The sequence below is a fragment of the Bemisia tabaci genome, chromosome 3, assembly GCF_918797505.1.
Source record: "Bemisia tabaci chromosome 3, PGI_BMITA_v3".
Classification (NCBI taxonomy): Eukaryota; Metazoa; Arthropoda; class Insecta; order Hemiptera; family Aleyrodidae; genus Bemisia; species Bemisia tabaci.
In genome coordinates this window covers 12,860,939-12,880,402 of record NC_092795.1, presented here as the reverse complement: position 1 = coordinate 12,880,402, position 19,464 = coordinate 12,860,939, and the positions used below count along the sequence as shown (strand labels likewise).

Genomic DNA, 19,464 nt, shown 5'->3' with positions numbered 1-19,464 from the left:
CATGAATACTTCACGCATTGCGTTCAACACACTGCGGTCAACAGCAGTCGGCTTGAAACGCATAGTGCCTACAAGACTGCATGAATACTTCACGCATTGCGCCAAACAGTGCGATCGGCAGCGGTCTGCGTGAAACGCATAGCGTCTACATGCGCCATGTGCCACATGTGCCTAGATTATATCGACGCAACATCTCTTCGTCAACGCCCTGCAGCCATCCATTCATGGATTCATGGGACAACTCTGCTGAGCACCCTCCTCGGCTCTTCCAAAAATGAACCCCATCAAGCACCTCCTTTGTGAACCTATCTTTTGTCATCTTGTTGACATATACCCATGCCCAACTAGCTGCTTGGTCATGACGTCGAATATGATGCCATTTTGTACTTCCATGATCTGACGCACTACACTTTCTCATTATGAACCCGATCCCTCCTAGAAATTCCTGCCGACCTCCTCCAGAAATCCATCCAAGTTGCCAAAAAGTATCCTTCTTCGAGGACGAGAAAACTAACCCGATTTGATACATTTTGGGATGATGATAAATTCTACGCTATGTTCGTCACCTCTTGACAAAAGGACTTAACTGCACTTCGCAATGTACCCTTTCGCCCAAAGAACTCAATGCTTTTTCGGGCTCATCTCAAGTGCAGTTACATCCTTTTGTCGGCCGAAGCATGTCACCGAAACCATCGTTGATCAGTAACCAGGCAGGGGCACCAAACCAAAAATCAATTCCAGTTTTTAGTATCGACCTCCCAAAGTCTCCCTACAGTATCATTGTAAAAATGTGTTCTTACTTGCATCATTATTCGACTCTTCATCAATTAAAAAATAGGCATTCACTGTCTTGAATATTCAACGGCGCCGTGTCTATAAATGTCTCTCCCGACGGATCCATTGTGTTTGGGGAAAGCAAGGTTGTTATCTGTACTCACAAGTTGCCATTGAGCGTTGAGCTGAGGTAAACCGATCATGTTTAAGACCCTGAAACGCAGCCGCTTATTCTTGGTTTGCGTATCAGGTGCATTATGCAAAAGATGGAGCCCGGGCGCCGCGCTGTGGGCGAGGCAGCGGCAGGTGTGAACGAAGGTATGGGCGTTTCAATTAAAATATGAGCGAGGCGGAGGGATGAGAAAGAAAAGGGGGGAGGGGCTCCCCGATTTTCCGGGAATAGACGACGGTATTTGGTTGAGAGAATAATTGATGAGGAAGGGGTTGGATTCGATGCAGGGGGCGGTGGGGTAGATGAAGATGGAAGTTGGATCCGATGCGTCATCGGCGAGGCGAGGCGTGGCGGGGGTGGGGGTGGGAGGGGGGCAGCGTGCCCGTCGCAACAGTCGAGGAAGATTCCCTAAGCCCCTGCTGGAGGAAACAATGAGGTGTGAAAAATCTTGTAAGAGCGGAGGAAAGGTGTCGCTCATGTCTTAGCAAGTTCATATTCATCAGGAGATTTATCCGGTTTGGCCGGCGGCGCGGTGCGCGCGCTCGTGAAAAGTTCGCATGACGTGCAACTACTTATATCGGCGAAGAGTTTAGAGGAAGAGTTGAGTCGGAAGCACGGCGCGGCGCAGGGCAGAAGAGCAGGAGCGCAGGGCTTTGATTAGGTTGAGTAATTCAAGGGGCCATGAGCAAGAACCAAGCGTAGTAATGCGATTTTCTGCTGGATTTGTGATAAGATTCCGGGCGGCGCTCCGCTCTGCTCCCAAGTTATATTTGACAGACGCTCCGGTTCGGGCTCGGCCCCCGTTTTGCCCGGTTCGTGCCCCGCGTGTGCCCCCCCCCCCGCCCCGCCGCCCGCGACTAACGTAAGATGACGTCGTTGTCGGGAGGAAAAGATTAAAATCGGGGAACAAAAGAGGAGCTAAGCTTTTTACTAGGTCGCATTCTTGCGGGGTATTATAAACAAGACACAAGTAGGGGCCATTGTTTTTTCTTAATCGGCTGAAAAGTTTTGATTATTCTAAATTAAGCTAACATTCACCTCCTCTCTTTTTCTTGCAAGAATACCAAATAATCGGCTTAAGTATTGTTCAGCTTGTTTTAAGTTGTAAGCGGAGTTAATGGAAACGTACTTCTCTCCGTTCGTCTCTCGTTTGCCTACACTTTTTCTCGTAGACCTCCACCCCCTCCCCCCTCCCACCCCGGCCCCCTCCTGCACCTCATCCCTTTGCAACCTCCTATTTGTTTCGTGGCCGTCGTGAAAAACCTAACTTTCTTATTTTGCAACTCAACTTTCGTGCTCGAGGAACCCCACCAAAGTGAGATGGGCAAATTACCGCTTTGAAAATATTATCATTTTTCATCCTTTGCCCTTGCATCCCCACGTCTTCTGAGAGCCCCGCGGCTTTTTCATTCGATCTAAGCCCGGCTTAATTAATATAAAACCTTGCTTTTCCGCCGAGCTTAAGCTTTCTGATATCTGCGAAATTGCTCAAATTTCATTAATACAAATTAATCTGATTTCCGTAATGCTCCCCGGTAGCACTCCTTTACCTCGCCGACTCAATAATATCCCTATCGAATTCATTCATCTCTTCCCCTAAAATTTGGTAATTTTGGTAAAAATTTCACTTCCATCAGACCTTGACCATCTGAAAAGTTTACTTTCCATTCCTTTTTCTCAAATACTTGCACAGCAGAACTTCTACACGTCTCCTCTCAAAATTATTATTAACATTTTTTTATTGAGCAAATAAACAACTTGCCCTAAGTCAAAAAATGAACTTCAAATTGAAGTTTCAGGGAAAATTCAGCTTTTTTTCAAGAATTTTTTCTTGGGTTTAATGGTAAACTAATTGATTGTCTTTTTAAAAAAAAAAAAAAAAAAAAAAAAAAAAAACCTAGAAAAAAATTTAATATTACGAAAGAAATAATTGGCAATATTTCGGTATAGTGTGGGTCTTTACCAAGCAGTCTAGGCATGTTGAATTTTCCAGTATGAGGATTGCTAACTAGGTTTGAAGTTTGTAAGGCAGGAGCTGATACAGAGCGGGATGCCGGAATTATCGGAACCAGCTGCGACCAAAGAGCAAAATCAATTTGACGATTATTGATCGGGACGTGAAAATGTATGAAAGCACGGGAAGCGAAGAAAGTGCGTATTAAACAGGGGAGACGCGAGGAAAGGAGGTAAATCAAGGAAGGTGGGCAAGAGAGAACTTAAAGGGCACTAGTGGCGAGGGCGGACTGTGCTGTAATGGGCAGGGTAGGGAGAAGGATTCGGAGCAAAGGAGGATTTGCAAGGTTATAAAAGGAATATCTGTAAAGCGGCTTGGCGGACCAAGAGGTTAGCGAGCTAAGTCCAGTTAATACCCGGGGAGTCTCCGCTGACCGCACCGGCTACATCCAAAATGGCGGTAGTTTTAATCCAGGTGTTAAGTTGAGCGTCGATTCTAATAAAATCCGGGTAGCGGGTGAGCGTCGAGCGTTGAGTGTTGGCCGGTGCCGGTGGCGGCGCGGTGCGCTGCCGTGCTAAGGAAAAACGCCGTATGAGCATTCAGACGTTGCCATATTTCCTTCGATTAACATTTAATTTACTGGGAAAATCGTGAATATTTTGCTCCGATTTTCTCAGACAATTTTTTTCGCAATTTTATCTAAAACGTCTGAAAATTTGAAGGAAAAATACGCATATTTGTCTTCAAAAATACATGTTTTATCGGGGGCAATTTGGCAACGCCTGAAGGTTCATACGGCGTTCTTCCTTAGCGCGGCGGTGTGGTGGTGCGGTGCCGGCCTCGGCTTTCCGCCCTGATCCAGTGTTTGTTTATATCGGCGGGCACAGTCTTAGCTGAAAGGTTTCCAACTTATTATTACGTATGCAAGAATATTCGCTAAGTTTAATCTTGTTAGTTAAGGATTTTAGAAGAAGCCATTCACCGAATCTTATTTAGCTCTTTGATTCTGTACGGCGTATTTCCGTATTTCCTTCCTAAGACGGATTTCCCTCTCGCCCACCCCGCGCCCCTCCCTCGACCTTGTTCGATTCGCATTCCCGCGGCCCTAGTTCTTTTCCTTTAGCTGACCAGACCCTATTCTCTCGTTGACCTCCTTTCGGTCGCCGTCCGTCGTCGTCTCGTCGTCACTGGCTTAATGAGATTCCTCTTTCTGGGTGCTTACCGACCCTCCCCCGCCCCCGCGCCCTCCTCTGGTATCCCTGTTAGGTGAACGGCGCCCTCCTTCCCTGCAACAGTCCCTTAAATCTTAAGTTCCTTGAGTTCTGCTTTCTCGGCTCAACCAGATTACCGTCCGATGATCCGATTAAGAACCTCGGCCATCGAGCCAGCCGAGAGGTGTTGAGATAGTCCACCGCGCGCTCCCACAAAAAGCTCTAGTCCACCGCCTTGCGTTGTCATGAAACGCTCAAGACTCGAGGTTATCAATCCTAACAACATACACAGAACGCCTGCTCTGGATCTCATGCAAAACATCCGAAATAAAACATGATTAACGACATACCACTATTCCAGCTCGGGTGTGCCCGCTTTGGCCTACCCTGTCGATTGAAGGCGAAATTTTCCTCGCGCAAGCGCGCAAGCGGCGACTACTGCTCGCGAAACGTCGATCACGATTTCATCGTTCGCGCACGCGGTAGGATGAAGCAGTGAGAGGAAAGTATAAAAGTATGAAGATGTGCGATACATTTTTAAAAATTGTATGTGGATACTCGATGAAAATGATCTGCCCAATATTTTTAACCTTTGAGGCCCTTTTTTTATCTAAAGGCATGAACTTTGAATGTTTTTTGAAGGGTATGTCAAGATAAATCGACGTAAAACTTGGTGTATGTGACAAAGAGGCTCAATGTATCACCAAGCGCTATCTGACAACTTATATCCAAGATACAGACTGACGAATTGTACGAGTATAAAGTTTACTTTTTTTGAGAGAGAATTTGTGCATGAAGTTATGTTAGTTTATTTTGGTATGAGCCAAGAGCGCGATTGCTCTCCACATTACTGGCACCTCGCGGATGCAGTTCCAAGCCGCGATTGGAATAGGCGCAACAACCTCATCTATTGTCTCCGCCCTCGCCTTGGGCGGAGGTCTTAATGATGAATTAACAAACTTAAAATTAACGCCTGACAGTCGGCGAGAAGAAGTTCGGCAGGAAAGAACCCGGTCGCGAAGTTACGGACCGGGACTCGGGAAAACAAACCGCGGAGGATGATAACGGTTGGTGTGTTGGCGATAATTTGAGGGATGTGCGGGGGTTTGATTCGGGCGAAGCTATTAATTTGGGAGACGCAGCGACGGTGCCGCTGGCGTGACGGGCCGCGGAAGTTGGAGACTCATCTCGGGTGTCATATCTGGAGAGGCTGAGCGGAGTAATTGTGAGCGAAAGAATCTGCCAAGGAGGAGTGCGCGGCAATAATACCGTGATTAGGTGGCAATAGTATCGGCGCGGGTGTAGCGCCAGCCGAGGCCCGGGCAGGAGTCGAAGTGACAGCTTCCCACCGATAAAGGCGCACCACTGACACTATCTCCTTATTAAAAGTTGGCAATGAGTCTCATTTTTGTTCAACTTGTGACAAAGCCACGGCGTTATCGGCCCACCCCCCGCCCCCGCCCCGGGCGAGCCCCGCGTCCCCCAGCCCCGTCGCCGCCGAGTGACAAGCGGCAGGAAATGAAGAGGTTCTCCTGTCACTTGTTCGCCGATCGTCTTCGATAACTGCAGCTTTATTTGCTTAAATACATTTCTTCTCTCGGGCTTTTTAGCAACTAAAGTCTAGCTCCTGTCCGTATTTTTCTCCACTTCCCGCGTTATTTGCGAGTCTCTCTATCTCCGTTCCGCCTCCTCTGGCAGCGCTAACCATACGCCTCATCGTCCTCCCTCTCCGCCGCTTTTTCTGCCGGCTTTTAACTCGGCGAGCTTTACTCGGCGACATTAAATTCAATGAAACCGTTTCGATAATTCCATTTCCTCTTAAATGCTCGCCTCTTATCACAATTCGGTTCCTTCTCGTTTTCCCTCGCACTACATATTTATTTTTATTTATCAAAAGGCGTGCTGCACCCGCGTCCTCTTAAATAAACTCATTTCCTAATGATCCTCTCTCATTTGAGGTCTCTCTCCCTCTCGCGTCCCCCTGTCGTCCGCTCATGTCAGACTCATCCCCGCAGGCAATGAAGATCAGGCCCGGTTCCAGCAAATTGATTTTGCACTCTCGCGGAAGTCTCACATAAATGATCGCCTATCGAAAATTTTTCTCACCCTCCTCTCCGTAGCATAAACGCCTTCGTTCGAAAATCACCATTTAATCGCAGACCTAAGGTGTTTTTTTTATGAGCTAACTAAAATAGGAAGATCGCGTGTAACTATATCAGTTCATTCCTTCCATGAGCTGTTACGAGCTTCTAAATGTAGCGAGCAGTTCGATGGTGAACGTGCAAAAGTCTACGTCCTCCGAGGCTTTTCAAACTAACTTTCCATCATAGTTGGACAAATGAGGAGCACTATAATGTCGATGAGAATGCACAGCTCTCTCTCTTTGGTAAGAAAAGTTAAAGAGAAAAAAATTTCGGAAGTTGCATCAGAAAGACAGCTTCAGAATCATTTTTTTTTTATTTTTCTTGTGGTGAATATAAAAAACTTGCCGGGTAAATAGAATATCCTGGTTGTTTTTCAAGATAAAGTGCTCAATTTTGGCAGCGAACCATTATGTTGGGGCTATTCTTGCTAAACGTAATTATTTCTTTTTTAGAGAGAATCCTGTTGTGGTTTTCAGATTTTCATAACAAAAGATTCGTCTCCGACGAGGATTAAAATCAATTCGTTCGATCATTTGTTACCTAATAATTACCATAGAATTACTTAATCATTCATAATTATATTATTTACAGAGGATGTAATGAAATACTAGTACCTCAAGTTACGTTTTATTCCATTATGTCGCAATAAAATTCCGCAATTCCTGGATGCAACTATTCGAACTCTTAGGATGTCCGTGTTGCCTATGCAAATTAGTGAAGGCGTTTTGATACCTCGGGTTTTCAACAAACGCATGTACTTGCATGAAGATGAATTTTCTTCGTCTCCTCATGCGGCTTGTATGTTTTAGGAGGTTCCTTATGGACCTAACCTCCACAACCTAACCTTAAATGATTGTTTACATTGGGCCAACTTTTGGGGCTCCATGATAGTCTAAAACCCGCCGACCAATCAGAGAGCAGCAAACTTGGATTGCATTTTGCAAAAAAGGAACCACGAGCATTGCATTGTTGCTAAGATTGTGCAACTTCTTTTGTCTTGGAGGAACAACCTGATTATCTATTAATAGTTTCTATTTTACTCGCTAAAAACTGTAAATTTAAAACATAAATTACCATCTAAATTTCATACTTTTTCACAATACCCGTAATTTTATTGGAAAAGATGAAGTTGCACAATTTTAGCATCATTGCAATCCTCCTGGTTCCTTTTTGCAAAATGCACTCCTTTCCTTCTGTAGTGAAAGAATTGAGATGGCAGGTCAAGGAGCGTGCAGTGAAGGAAGTTTTTTTTGCGGAAAAACTTAATTGGTCGCTGGACGGGGCGCGGCTGTTTCCTTTATGCACAATGTCGTAGCACGGCGATCGGATGACGGGACGGATAGTTCACCGACAACACAATATGATTATTCAGTTGTGGTCAGTGAGCATCCACTCGGACACCCTTGCGGACTTATCGCGGGGACTTCCTCCGTTCACCGAAATTCAATGGCACCGAGTCGGGCACTTAACACTTTCTCGTTGTTTTTTTCCATTTTTTTCATTTAATTTCCGCTCGTCTTTCAGAGCGCCGTGCCGCCAATTTATCATTTCCCGCCGCGGCTCGGTAATCTGCAAATATCCCAACCGCGCCGCGTTGCAACAGCAGATATCAAAGCTTTTTGTTCATATATTAAAATCATTTGAATTGTGAAAAGTTGGCAACGGTTTGTAAGTTGCGGCTGAAAGACTGGACGCGGATCGATTCGTTGTGGTAGTTAGTTATAACAGTAGTCCAGTCATAATTATTGCTGGATGAATGAATGGCAAAGTTAAGGTCATAGGTTTTCGAAGCCAGCTCGGCTCTATTGGTCGTCTCCGAGACGAAAGGACGTAATTGAATCAGTGAGAACGAAAACACACAAACTCGGAAAAATGCAAATAATCAAGACATACACAAAACTGCACAGTGGATGAAGAATTCAGTCCATGAAAAAGATTTTTGGTGCCGAAAGACAAGTACTACAGGACATTTTAAAGGTCCAAGATGGAACAGATGCGCTAACTTCAAATGACCTTTATAAAAACTGACTGTCTTCAATGAAAATGTAACATGTTCGAGCTATCGAGTTGGTGTGTTTTCGTTCTCACTGATTCAATTGCACTATGCACTATGTGCTATGCACTGTGCACTATGCAAATGAGAAAAAGTGAATCTTGGTCAGGATGCAATCTGCTTTTTGTGGAAAAAAACTCTCAGCGGAAATTTTTTACAGATTTTCCTTGGATTTGCTCTATGGAATGCATGTACAATGTACATGGTACATGTTCATGCGTGATCATGTTGGACCTGATTGTGATGGGAAATTGCCGCTAGTGAAATACTCCCTCCAACCCGTGAGATTTCGTTATGAGCAGCTACCATTGTAATCGGTCATTCAGTTGGAGAGAAGATTTTGGTTCCGGTACAGTCTAGTTAATGATAATTTACATCGTAATGAAAATCCAAAAATGTATTTGCATTTATTCTATTCTTTCATGTTTTTTACACTCAGGGACTATTTCTTGCGGCTCATTTCAATATCATTACAATATGAACTCAGAATAACGAACTCGTGACTTAAAATAAAAGAGTCATAAACTTATGATTTTTTCCCCCTATGTTTCAGGAAAATCCTTACCAGTTCATTGTGTGGTTGAAATAATCAGCTCTCTTCAGTCATGGAAAACAGAAGGACAAGTGGAGACCGATAGTTATGTCATCATCCCCGCCAATACGGTTTTCTGTGATTTAGTCCAAGTGGCACTGCATAGGTTAGGTTACTCTAGGGAAAACGCAGCTGCAGCAAAAGGTAAATTAAACAACTTTACTTTATGACAGCCCATAATCATAGTGAAAAACAATAATTTTAGTTATGGTCAAAATCCAAGCACGTCAACTGCAAAGAATTATGGTACACCTTTGATAAATATTATTGCGCATCACAACTTAAAAGTTTTTAGGTCGCTAATAATTGTAAAGTCTACGTATAATCCTCCTACCATGCTTCAATTTTGCCAAAGAAATAAAAATAAAATTGATAGTTGGACGTGTACTTAATTTCTGATCGAAACCTTTTTTTAAATGCAGAAACCAACGATCTACATATAAAATACCTGGCACTGTAGTTAAGCATACTCGCGCACCTATTATATTTTTAACATTTTTTCACATCAAAAATGGACATATTTCTGCCAAACGAAGCTATGTGCATTAAGACATGAGCCCCGAGACCCATAAAGATATATGCATGACAGGGCTCACCTCACAATGCACATATTTCCGTTTGGCAGAAATACGTCCAAATAAGTAAGTGACACCAGGAAAAAAATGAATACTTGTGGATATTAATCCCTTTCCGCATCGGACCAATGTAAATTTTCTGATCTCATCACTGATCGCATGTATTGTTCAACAGGTTCTGTCGTGATAAAAAATTGGAAACCGTTGAGTTTTGATAAAATATCGGACAACCCACAAGTTACTGTTGGCGATATTTTGGGCGAACTCACAACTGTAGCAACACTTAAAATACAGATTTTCCGGTAATAATTTGTTTATTCTCATATCTGTTTTCATATAGTCATTCGATACTTTATTTATTTATCGACGCGGTTTTAGCTTTTTACGAACAATGAGCCACATTGTACAGTAGACTCTGGATTATCCGGCTTCGTATTATCCGGACTCTGGATTATCCGAATCGATTTTGCAACCATGTAACTACGTACGCATTCCGATAAGTGAGCGGATCCGCGGAGAAGCGGTCGCAAGGCATATTGGCGCCTGCAAGGCTGAAGGAATACTTCACGCATTGCGCCAAACAGTGAGGTCGGCGTGGAACGCATTAGCGCCTACTAGATTGCATAAATACTTCTCGCATTACGCCAAACGCAGTGCAGTCGGTTAGTTAGCCTAAATCGCACATTAGCGGCTACAAGACTGTATGAATTTTTCACGCATTGCGCGCTTTAATCGTTGTATTATTTTATCGTTGTCGGCTACCATTCACAATCACCATTGAGTCGTTCAGTTTGGCGTTAACCTTTTAAATTCGTGTTGGTATGTACATGATGTATACATAATAAGAATAATCTGGTGTTGGTTGGTGGTGTTTGTGTTTACTATTATTATCCGGATTTCTTTTTCATCCGGATCGGGCCCGGCACCAATTAATCCGGATAATCCAGAGTCTACTGTAATGGTCTTTACTTTTTCAATAAAGTTTCAGTTGGCTCTTACTACTCGTTTTCTACCTGAGAAAAGCTGCTTTTTAAGGGAAATCTCAATAAACTTTCACTTTTCCCTGAATATTACTTGCCTAGGCTGCATGCTGAAACACATTTGTTATTAAATGTACGTAACTTAGAAATAATTAAAATGCACTCGATCATCATGAGCCAATCTCTTCAATGTGCTCCATAGTTTATTCTCAACGTTCCGAATATTCAGGATACATTGACTCACTTTTCTACTTCTGCCTCTTACAGATCTCGGCCTGATGTCATCACCGAAATGAAAGATAAGCTTTTACGATTGCTGTTAATGCAATCGCACAATCATCTCATACTGTCTGGTTGTCCCCTTGATGAGGTGAGTCTCACATCTTTTAGATATTTCATGATGGTCTTAAATTATTTTGCATACAAAGTGATCCTGCGCCGCCCCCTTTTTTTTCGATTATACCTTTTGGCCCAAAACCTTAACGTGTAACCTTCATGTGACGTAAATTTAAGTGTATGTTTAGGATTGGCAAGAGCACTCTTTTAAGGAGTAATTTTTTCCTCATGAAAATATTATGAGAAGTTCTGAGTGATCTTGTATAGAGACGAATACAATTGAAAATGCATTTGCCCTTCTGGCATATTTGCGATCAATCAGAGGGGTGTTTTCGTTCCAAATATGTCCAAAGTAAGTGTATTGAAGTATCGGAAGTTAGTTGCTTTAACTGTAAAATTCTTACGATCGTTATCTTTAATTTGTAGCTAACTTTGTCACAGCTGGTACGAAGTCAGTGCAGCTCTTTGGCTTTGGGCGAGCCCTCCGAAGAAATCCGGCGCAAATTTGATGCATGGTGGTATATGCAAATACCCAAACCTCCAAAGATGCCAGTTTTTCATCAGTCACCACCGACCTTTGAGAAACCCGTCGATAAAACTCCAGATGATCGAGTTCATCCCGTTCTCCAGGTACATCATTGTGCGGATTAAAAATAATCTCTAAATAATTCTCTGGATATATTTTATTTTATAGTGTAAAAAAGCTAGACCTTACCTCATTATTACGTGCATTAGGTTGTACATAATTGCAGGGACAGAAATTCCAATCGAGGACCGATCTTGTGAACGATGTTCAAACTGCAAAAAATAAGTACTTAAAATGAAACGTTAATGTTCGATAACGAAATCAATAATACGTTGGAGCTTTGAAAATGAGAAGATTTTTTTAAATTATATCACTTATTTTTCATAGATACTGAACGCGTCTCGCAAATTTTATCGAAACAAACAATTTGACTTCATAAAGATTTTAAAGAGCGCAAAGTAAATTTTGAAGAAGCTAATGAAAGCTGCGTCTGATGCTTCCACAGGACAATTAATCTGATTTACGAAAAGCCATAATACTTGCTACATATTTGTTGCTTAGAAAGTGTTTTTTTTAATAACATTCTAATATTGTTATGCGTTTCAGACGGTTGAAAGTCAATACCGGACGCAGAAAACTAGAATGCGGACAAGTTTCGATCCAGAATTAGAACTACCAAAGCTTCAGAGATGGTTCATTGAAAATCAGCATCCAAGTAGACAACAGGTAAAGTCAAATTTTTTGAATTGATCAATGTTCAGTGGAAGAATAGTTCCGACTTTTTTAGATGAACTTCAAATCAAACACCATTACCCGTTCATACTATTACCAGGACCTGTTGAAGTCTAGCATAAATAGATTTGTCTTGGGCTGATTATATTTAAATCTAAATTTTTAATAGAAATAGAAGCATCAAATATATTATGAAAATTTATTTAATCTTTTCCGTTCTATCACTTCATAAGTGAGCGATGTAAACAACAAATGAAATTAAATCTCTTGAGATTGTAAGATGGCGGAAACAATTCCATTTTCACGCAGAACTTGATTTAAGTTCGGAAAGGAGTTGTTTATTTGAAGATTGATAAAAGTTATAATGAACAATCAAGTGAGTAATCACGTAAATATATACGAGACTTCATTCATTGAATTCTAAATTTCCATTAAAATTTACGTGGATTATATGGATTTTCAAGTGATAAATGAGTCCTTCACACAACAACTTTGCATTACGAAGGAAACAATTTGTTATCTTCAATCGATTAAATTTTTTTCGCCACTTAAATTCTTTCAATTTTATAAGAAATTTTCTCGCTTCTGCAGATTCAACAGTATGTGATGGAACTCAATAGCTTGGACTCAAGAAGAGGTCGCAAACCTTTGGACATCAACAACGTCGTGTACTGGTTCAAGAATGCGCGAGCAGCTCAAAAAAGGGCAGAGGTCCGGAATCTATCCTCAGGTATGGTTATCCAAATTTTCTAGTGATAAACTGATAAGTAATGGTCACGGAAATGAGTCGTGTCTTTTTTCGGTCTTAATGGAGATCATACAACTTTTAACGTGCATACACGACTGATCCTGCGAGCGTTTCAAAAACCGCCCTCATCCGTTCCTAACTCTCCACACTGCTGAATTGTTTGAGGAGCCAAAGAAGCTGTTCTCAGCCATTCATCGCGAGTATAGCATGCAGAACTATAGAAATCATTTTAAAAAGTTACGAAGAACTTGACTACATTCTTTGATCGATGTTGTGGTGTGCTTTGCGGTGCATTGATTGATCTACCATTTAAAGCTATGGAAGAGGATCGATAGACAGGGTATTCGCAACGAACACCTTATAATCGATTCTTTACCGCAGTTTCAAATGGAGAAATATCGATGATCGATTATTCACGCCCCGCCACTGCTTTGAAGCTCTCCCGAGCAGTAGAAAGTGAGAAAGGGCACATACTTTCCAGTTCCTTTCACAGATCTACCCTTCATTGAAAATACATATCAGAAATATTAATGTGCTCAGAGCTTGAGATTTTCTTAAAAATAATCCGAATTTTTGCAAAAAGAGATACCCGAATATTTACCGGATTATAAGACAGAGAACTCATCCTCTACGGCATCTCGATTATCTGGACTCAATATTGTCGCCTCTGCACACTACTCTGAGTCTTATCGTCGTGAAGACCCTTAATCTCTGTCTCACTCAAAGGATTCATGAAAGGATAGAAGAGACGCATCCTGATCATATTCATGGAAATAAATGAAATAAACCAAAAATAGAAGAAGAAGAAGAGGAAGACAAAGGCAAAAATTAAATGAAACGATGGTACCTATTGGTTGATACAGATGCTTTTTATTGACAAAGGCCGAAAAAAATGGACTAACTATGGGTCTCTCGTAGGTTGCCGTTAGTTAGTCTATTGCTTACCCTTTTTGTCCACTGCAACCACCCGCTCCCACCAGTAAGATGGCCCAATTTCCCCTTCGGCTTTTTTGTCTATCAATTTCAACGATCAGACTACAGAGTTTTCAAGCGTTCTTACGATAGCCCGAGCCTCTTTAATCCTCTTGAGTGTTTCGCACAATTTATGTACGACCCCTGGTATTAAATGGCCACGTGAGTCATAAATTGGTCTTTCGGTGTCCACACTCCCCTCACCCTGGGAAGACCTGCGGGTTGATTGTTGAAATTGATAGATGAAGCTATAGACAAAGACTACAAAAGGGATACGGAGGGATCCTATTGGTGGAAGCAGGTGTTTGCAATGGACACAGGGAGTAGGTAATAGACCAACTAACAGCAACCCACGAGAAATCCCACAGTTAGTCCATCATTTTCTCCCTCAGACTGTAGGAACCACCCATTTCAACCAATAGGATCGCTCCATACTCCCTATGTCTCCTTTATCTATCGCTTTGTTTATGAATTTCAAAATGAGCCCAGTGGACAGACCTGATTCTGCGAGGTGCTTTTGTGACCGATTGCTTTGTTTGTCCGTTCCAGGTCTGCATTGTCACTTCCCAATAAACGGGTACCATAGCAACAGTCAGAGCCCGAGCGACACGGGGATGATGAGCAAGGCGGCGACGAGTCCAGATAGTCGGGATGACGACGAGGAGAGCCGCCTGTCGTCGCAGTCGGCGCCCCTCTCGCTCACCGTCAAGCAGGAGCGCCAGGAGCGGCAGGAGAGGCAGGACCGGAGCCAGAGCCAGCGACTCCACGCCTCCTCCCCCCACGAATCCGCGCGTTCCCGCTCGCGATCCCGCTCCCGCTCTCCGGTAAGTGAAGCCTATTGAACACCAAGTTTCGCTAGAGTCCCTTTATACTGAGAGTCAAGACAATTTGAATCCATTTTTGATTGGTTCCCGTATTTTAGGCCTCCACAGTGTCACAAACGGGAATACAGATAACATTTTCACCAATTGCAAAGATTATAATCTGGAATGGACCAGGGAATTACGGGTTCGGCAAGGAACAAACGGAATGAGAGGAGGAACGGAGAAAGGCATTTGAGAATGAGCCGATCAAAGATTAAGAAAAACGTTCAATTTCTGTAATCTTTATTCCCGTTTGTGACATCCATGAGCCGAATTGTCTTGACTCTCAGTATAAAGGGACTCTAGGTGCGACTGGTTTTCTCTGAAATTATCTCCCAAGCTCAAAAAAAGCTCTCAAATTGAGGCCTAAATGGAGGGGATATCCCACCTTACCCTGAGACTCCACCTCACCATCAAGACAAACTATCCATGCAAAGATAGGGAGCAAATACATTAGCAGGGTTGCCGTGTTTTCAGTTTTGGAGTCCCCAAATGAAGTGGCAGCCCTGTCAATGTATTTGCTCCCTATCTTTGCATGGAGTGTTGGTTTTGATGTAGAAGTGGACTCTTAGGATAGCGTGGGATATCCCCTCCATTTTGGCTTCAACTTGAGAGCTTTTTTTGAGCTTGGGAGTTGATTTCAGAGAAAACCAGTGGCACCATCGTGTTTCTCGCGAACTTTTACATCAGAAACAACAGTCAAATCGCAAATTCCTCACACATGCAACATCTCCATTGAGCACCATGGTCAAGGTGTAATGATTGAGTGGAAGTACCTGGTGGATCGAGACTTAGGGAGCCCCCTACCCTCTATCCCTCAGTAAAACGCCTCGCGAACGGAACTCCAGGGTTGGACGTACTTCTGCCAAACGAAACCAGTGGCAGGTGGGAAATAAGGGGTGTGCTCGTTAGTGTTAAGGACCGTAAGAATAAATAGGAATTATAAAGCGCCAGAGACGTCAGCGGCAACGAAGGCGTCTCCGTTGTCGGCTTTAACTCATGAGCCCTGGCCACGAGGCTCTTTTCCCATTACAACGGATCATGAGTACCGCATTCAGTTCGCACATAGTTCCGTTTGACAGAATGTAAAATCCCGCTTTTCAATTTCTCCAAAGGGAAGGCGTGCACACTCTTACATTGTTTCTTATGCAGCTTTCTGGAGCACACCGTCACCCTCCTTTTAACGAATTTTTTTCTTTCTTTTTTTTCCAAAATCGCCAGTTACGACCCCTTTTTTCCAAGGTGATCTTTCGCCTAATGTCATGCGTGTAGTATCCGTCAAACATTAAGAAAATACTGCCGAATGAATTCTAAGTTTTTGGCTTGTACATTATATTAAGCTACGTCGCCATACACACTTGCAGACAACAAAATATTGTTTCGAGTCGACTTTCATTCTTATTGTTTTTTGCATTGAATTATACATGAATTAGAGAGTGCTTTTTTAGTTTCCGATCGTAATCTTTGCAATTTGTTAAAATTCTTTGAATGGAGCTCTTGAATGCGTAAAAGATTCGGATGTAAATACTTTTTCTCACGTAAAATTTTGCGAGAAAAACGATAGTGCCCCTGGTTTTTCTCTGAAAGTAACTTCAAAGCTCAAAAAAAGCTCCTAAAGTTTCGACCGTATCGGAAGGAATATTCCACGCGACCCTAAGAGTCCACCTCTATTTAAGACAAACTCTCTTTGCAAAGATAGTGAAGAAATACATACCAGGTTGCTACTTTTTTTGGTACTCCAAAAATAAAAACACGGCAACTCTATGATATATTTGCTCCACATCTTTGCATCGATTGATATAGAGGTGGATTTTCCATTACGGCCTCAATTTTGAGAGGATTTTTTAAGCTTTGGAGTTGATTTCAGAGAAAACCAATGGCACCACCGCCGTGTTTCACGCAAAATTTTACGTAAGGCAAAGTACTTAGAAGCGGAAATCCCTTACACGCAAGAGAGCTCCATTGCGCGTTCCTCTTAAAATCTGACTTGTGTTCTTCCTTCTTTCTAGCTGAAAGCAGGAGACATATCGAAAACTTCACCTTTAACGAACTTGCGGGGCGTATATTTTCCTCTTGTGTAAGCACTATTTTTGGCAGCTAGTGTCGCAGGCCTCAATCTGAAAAGGATATTTTCTCGACCTGTAGAGATAACTGACAGCATGTATCATTTCATGTTTTTCCGTAGCATCTTATAAAGTGGCTCTAACGCTATTTTCTTTGTTTCATCGTCCCTCCATTTTTTTCTTTTCTTCTTTTTTTTGTAAATGATGTATTGTCTCGTCTGCCTATTTGACTAATGTCAAATATAACTATGAACACATTGAAGTCTAAAAGTTGTATAGTTCAAGAATGTCTGAGTCATGCTGAGTGGAATAGAAGCAAGTTAATTCTTATGCTGGCTTTAGCAAATAAATATGGCTTAAACGCCATGATAGCAAAGAATTTCAAGAACACTGATGAAAACATCAGAAAAATCACTTATTTTTTCGTAATTAGACTTACAATTCATCATCAAGGGGATGTGTCATACGTCACCGAGGTGTAAATGTCAGAATTTATTTCCTGAGAATTTTTTTGTCCACCCTTTTTACCCTACTTCTTCGTTCTTGTTTCTTCATACTACTGTGAACCTGCATATGACATTCTTACAACTCAAAATTAAAAACAAAGTATCATGAGTGTCATTCACGTCAAATACGTATCTAACATTCCCAATCATTATTGCCTATTGTCAGTTTATGATCCAGAATTCCAAAAATTATCAAGAGACGAAAATTGTACACTGATTTAGAGAAAATAATGTAATTAAATATAAAATTATCCAGAAATTTGTACCTCAACAATTTGACCCTTCATAATCATACACAATCGACCTCGATTCGAAATAGGCAACAAAATAAGACTGATTAAGATAGATACTAGAACTGATGAAGCGATCACGTAGCTGACGAGGAAAATAATATCCAGCTACTCAAACGTTCCTATGAAAGCAGCCGTATTATTATACATTCTTTCATTCTTAATGTGCTTTACTTACTTTTCCCTGGTCGTCAAACTGAAATAGGTAGCGCTAATGTAAAATTTGATTCCATAAAGTAAATCCTAACTAGGCATAAAATTTCTAATTGTTCAGTAGGCATTCCATTATTGTTAAGGCAAAATTTGTCTTGCGTTAGTCAAAATTACTGATTCTCTACAATTGAATAAATGTTCTTTATTCACAAGAAAAAATTATGGCGGACTCATTTCTTCGTTTTTTCCTTAATAGTCTCTTTTTTGGTCTCCAATGTCACAAAGTCAGACAGTTGTGCATTTGGTCAGGAAGACAAAAAAATTATAGTCACTTCAATTAGTCACTTATTTAATGTAATTATACATGTTATAACTTTCTTAGAATTAATGTTGTGATGAGATTCCCAACAGTATATGTACAGTATCGTAAAACTACAAATAAAACAATTGAAAAAAATATTTAAAAACGTTAAAATGCTGTAAATACATTTACGTCTATATTTATCGTATTTTTGTCTTAAAAGCACCAAATATAGCTGGATTTAAGTATGGAATATTCGCTGTTGTCTTGGCTAGCTGTGTCTATACTTGGGCACGTAGGATATGCTTACTTACAGTGGCGTGGCGTGAAGGATCGATTATCGACATTTCTCCATTCGAAGCTGTAGTAAAGAATCGATTATCAAGGTGTTCGTTGCGAACACCTTGATAATCGATCCTTTTCCATAGATTTAAATGGCAGATCAATCGATTATATGGCAAAGCACGCCACGACACTGCTTACTTACCTTTAAGTTTTTTTATTTATTGATCTATTTATTGTTCGATATCTTATTTATTTTTTGTATATTCTGCATGGCTTTTGATGACGAACAGGAACAGGTATTGGTGTAGGTGCTAGCCGAGTGTTCAGCTAATTTTCATCCAGGATCTCATCTCTGTTATTTCGTGTTAACTGTATGTTGTTCTATGTTCCTGTAATAAAAAATATTTTTATTACTTCATTTTGTATCATAATGTTATTTTGTTGTTCCATTTCTTTGTTAGAATAAATAAACGAAGCTGTGTTAAAATCTTGAATGCAAACCTCGTGTCGTCTCATACTTTTTACACAAATCTGTACCCTATTCTCGTCACCGCTCCGACAACTTCTTTTTGAGGTTCATTCTAAGGCTCAGCTATGCAGGACCACTGATTTAGCACATAGGGCGAATTTTTTCTAGTGGATTTGGACGACTTTTTCATCCAGATATCGGCAAGGTTGCAAATCAAAGGAGAAAAACGCTCTGATGCTGTCGAGAACTAAACTCAGCTGCTTGATGAATTTTGGCCAACGTTTGCATGCATCCATTTTTCAACTCCCCTCGGGAGGTTGGTCGAGGATTTTGGATGTGGCCGTCATTACAGCCAGCATAAAAACCAAATATTGTGATTGTACTGTCGTCCGGAGGAAATTTCGGTCTGTTGTAACAAAGGTTGGCAGTAAGTTAAAAACTTCGACCAAATCCACTCGCGAAAAGTTGCCTATAGCGGATGGAAAAATGTTAAAATCCCTCCATCGATTAGTTATCAATCGGTGGATCAGGATGGTCTGCTCCCTCCACCGAAATTCAATTGAACGGATTTAACTGGACACAGCCTCACTACATCAGACCAGTGGCGTGCCGTGAATTGCGATATATCGATTGCTATGCCATTTAAACCTATGGAAAAGGATCGATAAACAGGGTGTTCGCAGCGAACACCTTAATAATCGATTCTTCACCGTACGTTTAAATGGCAGAACAATCGATATATCGCAATTCACGCCACGCCACTGC

General features: G+C 41.6%; 1 protein-coding gene across 2 annotated transcripts in view; it reads left to right on the top strand.

Annotated features, from left to right (window-relative positions):
* The window catches only part of dve (SATB1_N and homeodomain domain-containing protein dve), a 102,055-nt gene extending 83,325 nt beyond the window's left edge, over window positions 1-18,730 (top strand). The window contains exons 3-10 of one of the 2 annotated variants that reach the window (XM_019061948.2): window positions 8,862-9,044; window positions 9,651-9,777; window positions 10,723-10,825; window positions 11,233-11,421; window positions 11,924-12,043; window positions 12,641-12,779; window positions 14,319-14,593; window positions 16,642-18,730. In XM_019061948.2, the coding sequence (XP_018917493.2) occupies window positions 8,862-9,044; window positions 9,651-9,777; window positions 10,723-10,825; window positions 11,233-11,421; window positions 11,924-12,043; window positions 12,641-12,779; window positions 14,319-14,593; window positions 16,642-16,713 (1,208 nt within the window). In that variant the 3' untranslated portion in view covers window positions 16,714-18,730. Of the gene's footprint in view, window positions 1-8,861; window positions 9,045-9,650; window positions 9,778-10,722; window positions 10,826-11,217; window positions 11,422-11,923; window positions 12,044-12,640; window positions 12,780-14,318; window positions 14,594-16,641 lie in introns of both variants that reach the window. The other variant, XM_019061947.2, reaches the window with a different exon arrangement.
* The last annotated feature ends 734 nt before the right edge of the window (window positions 18,731-19,464 follow it).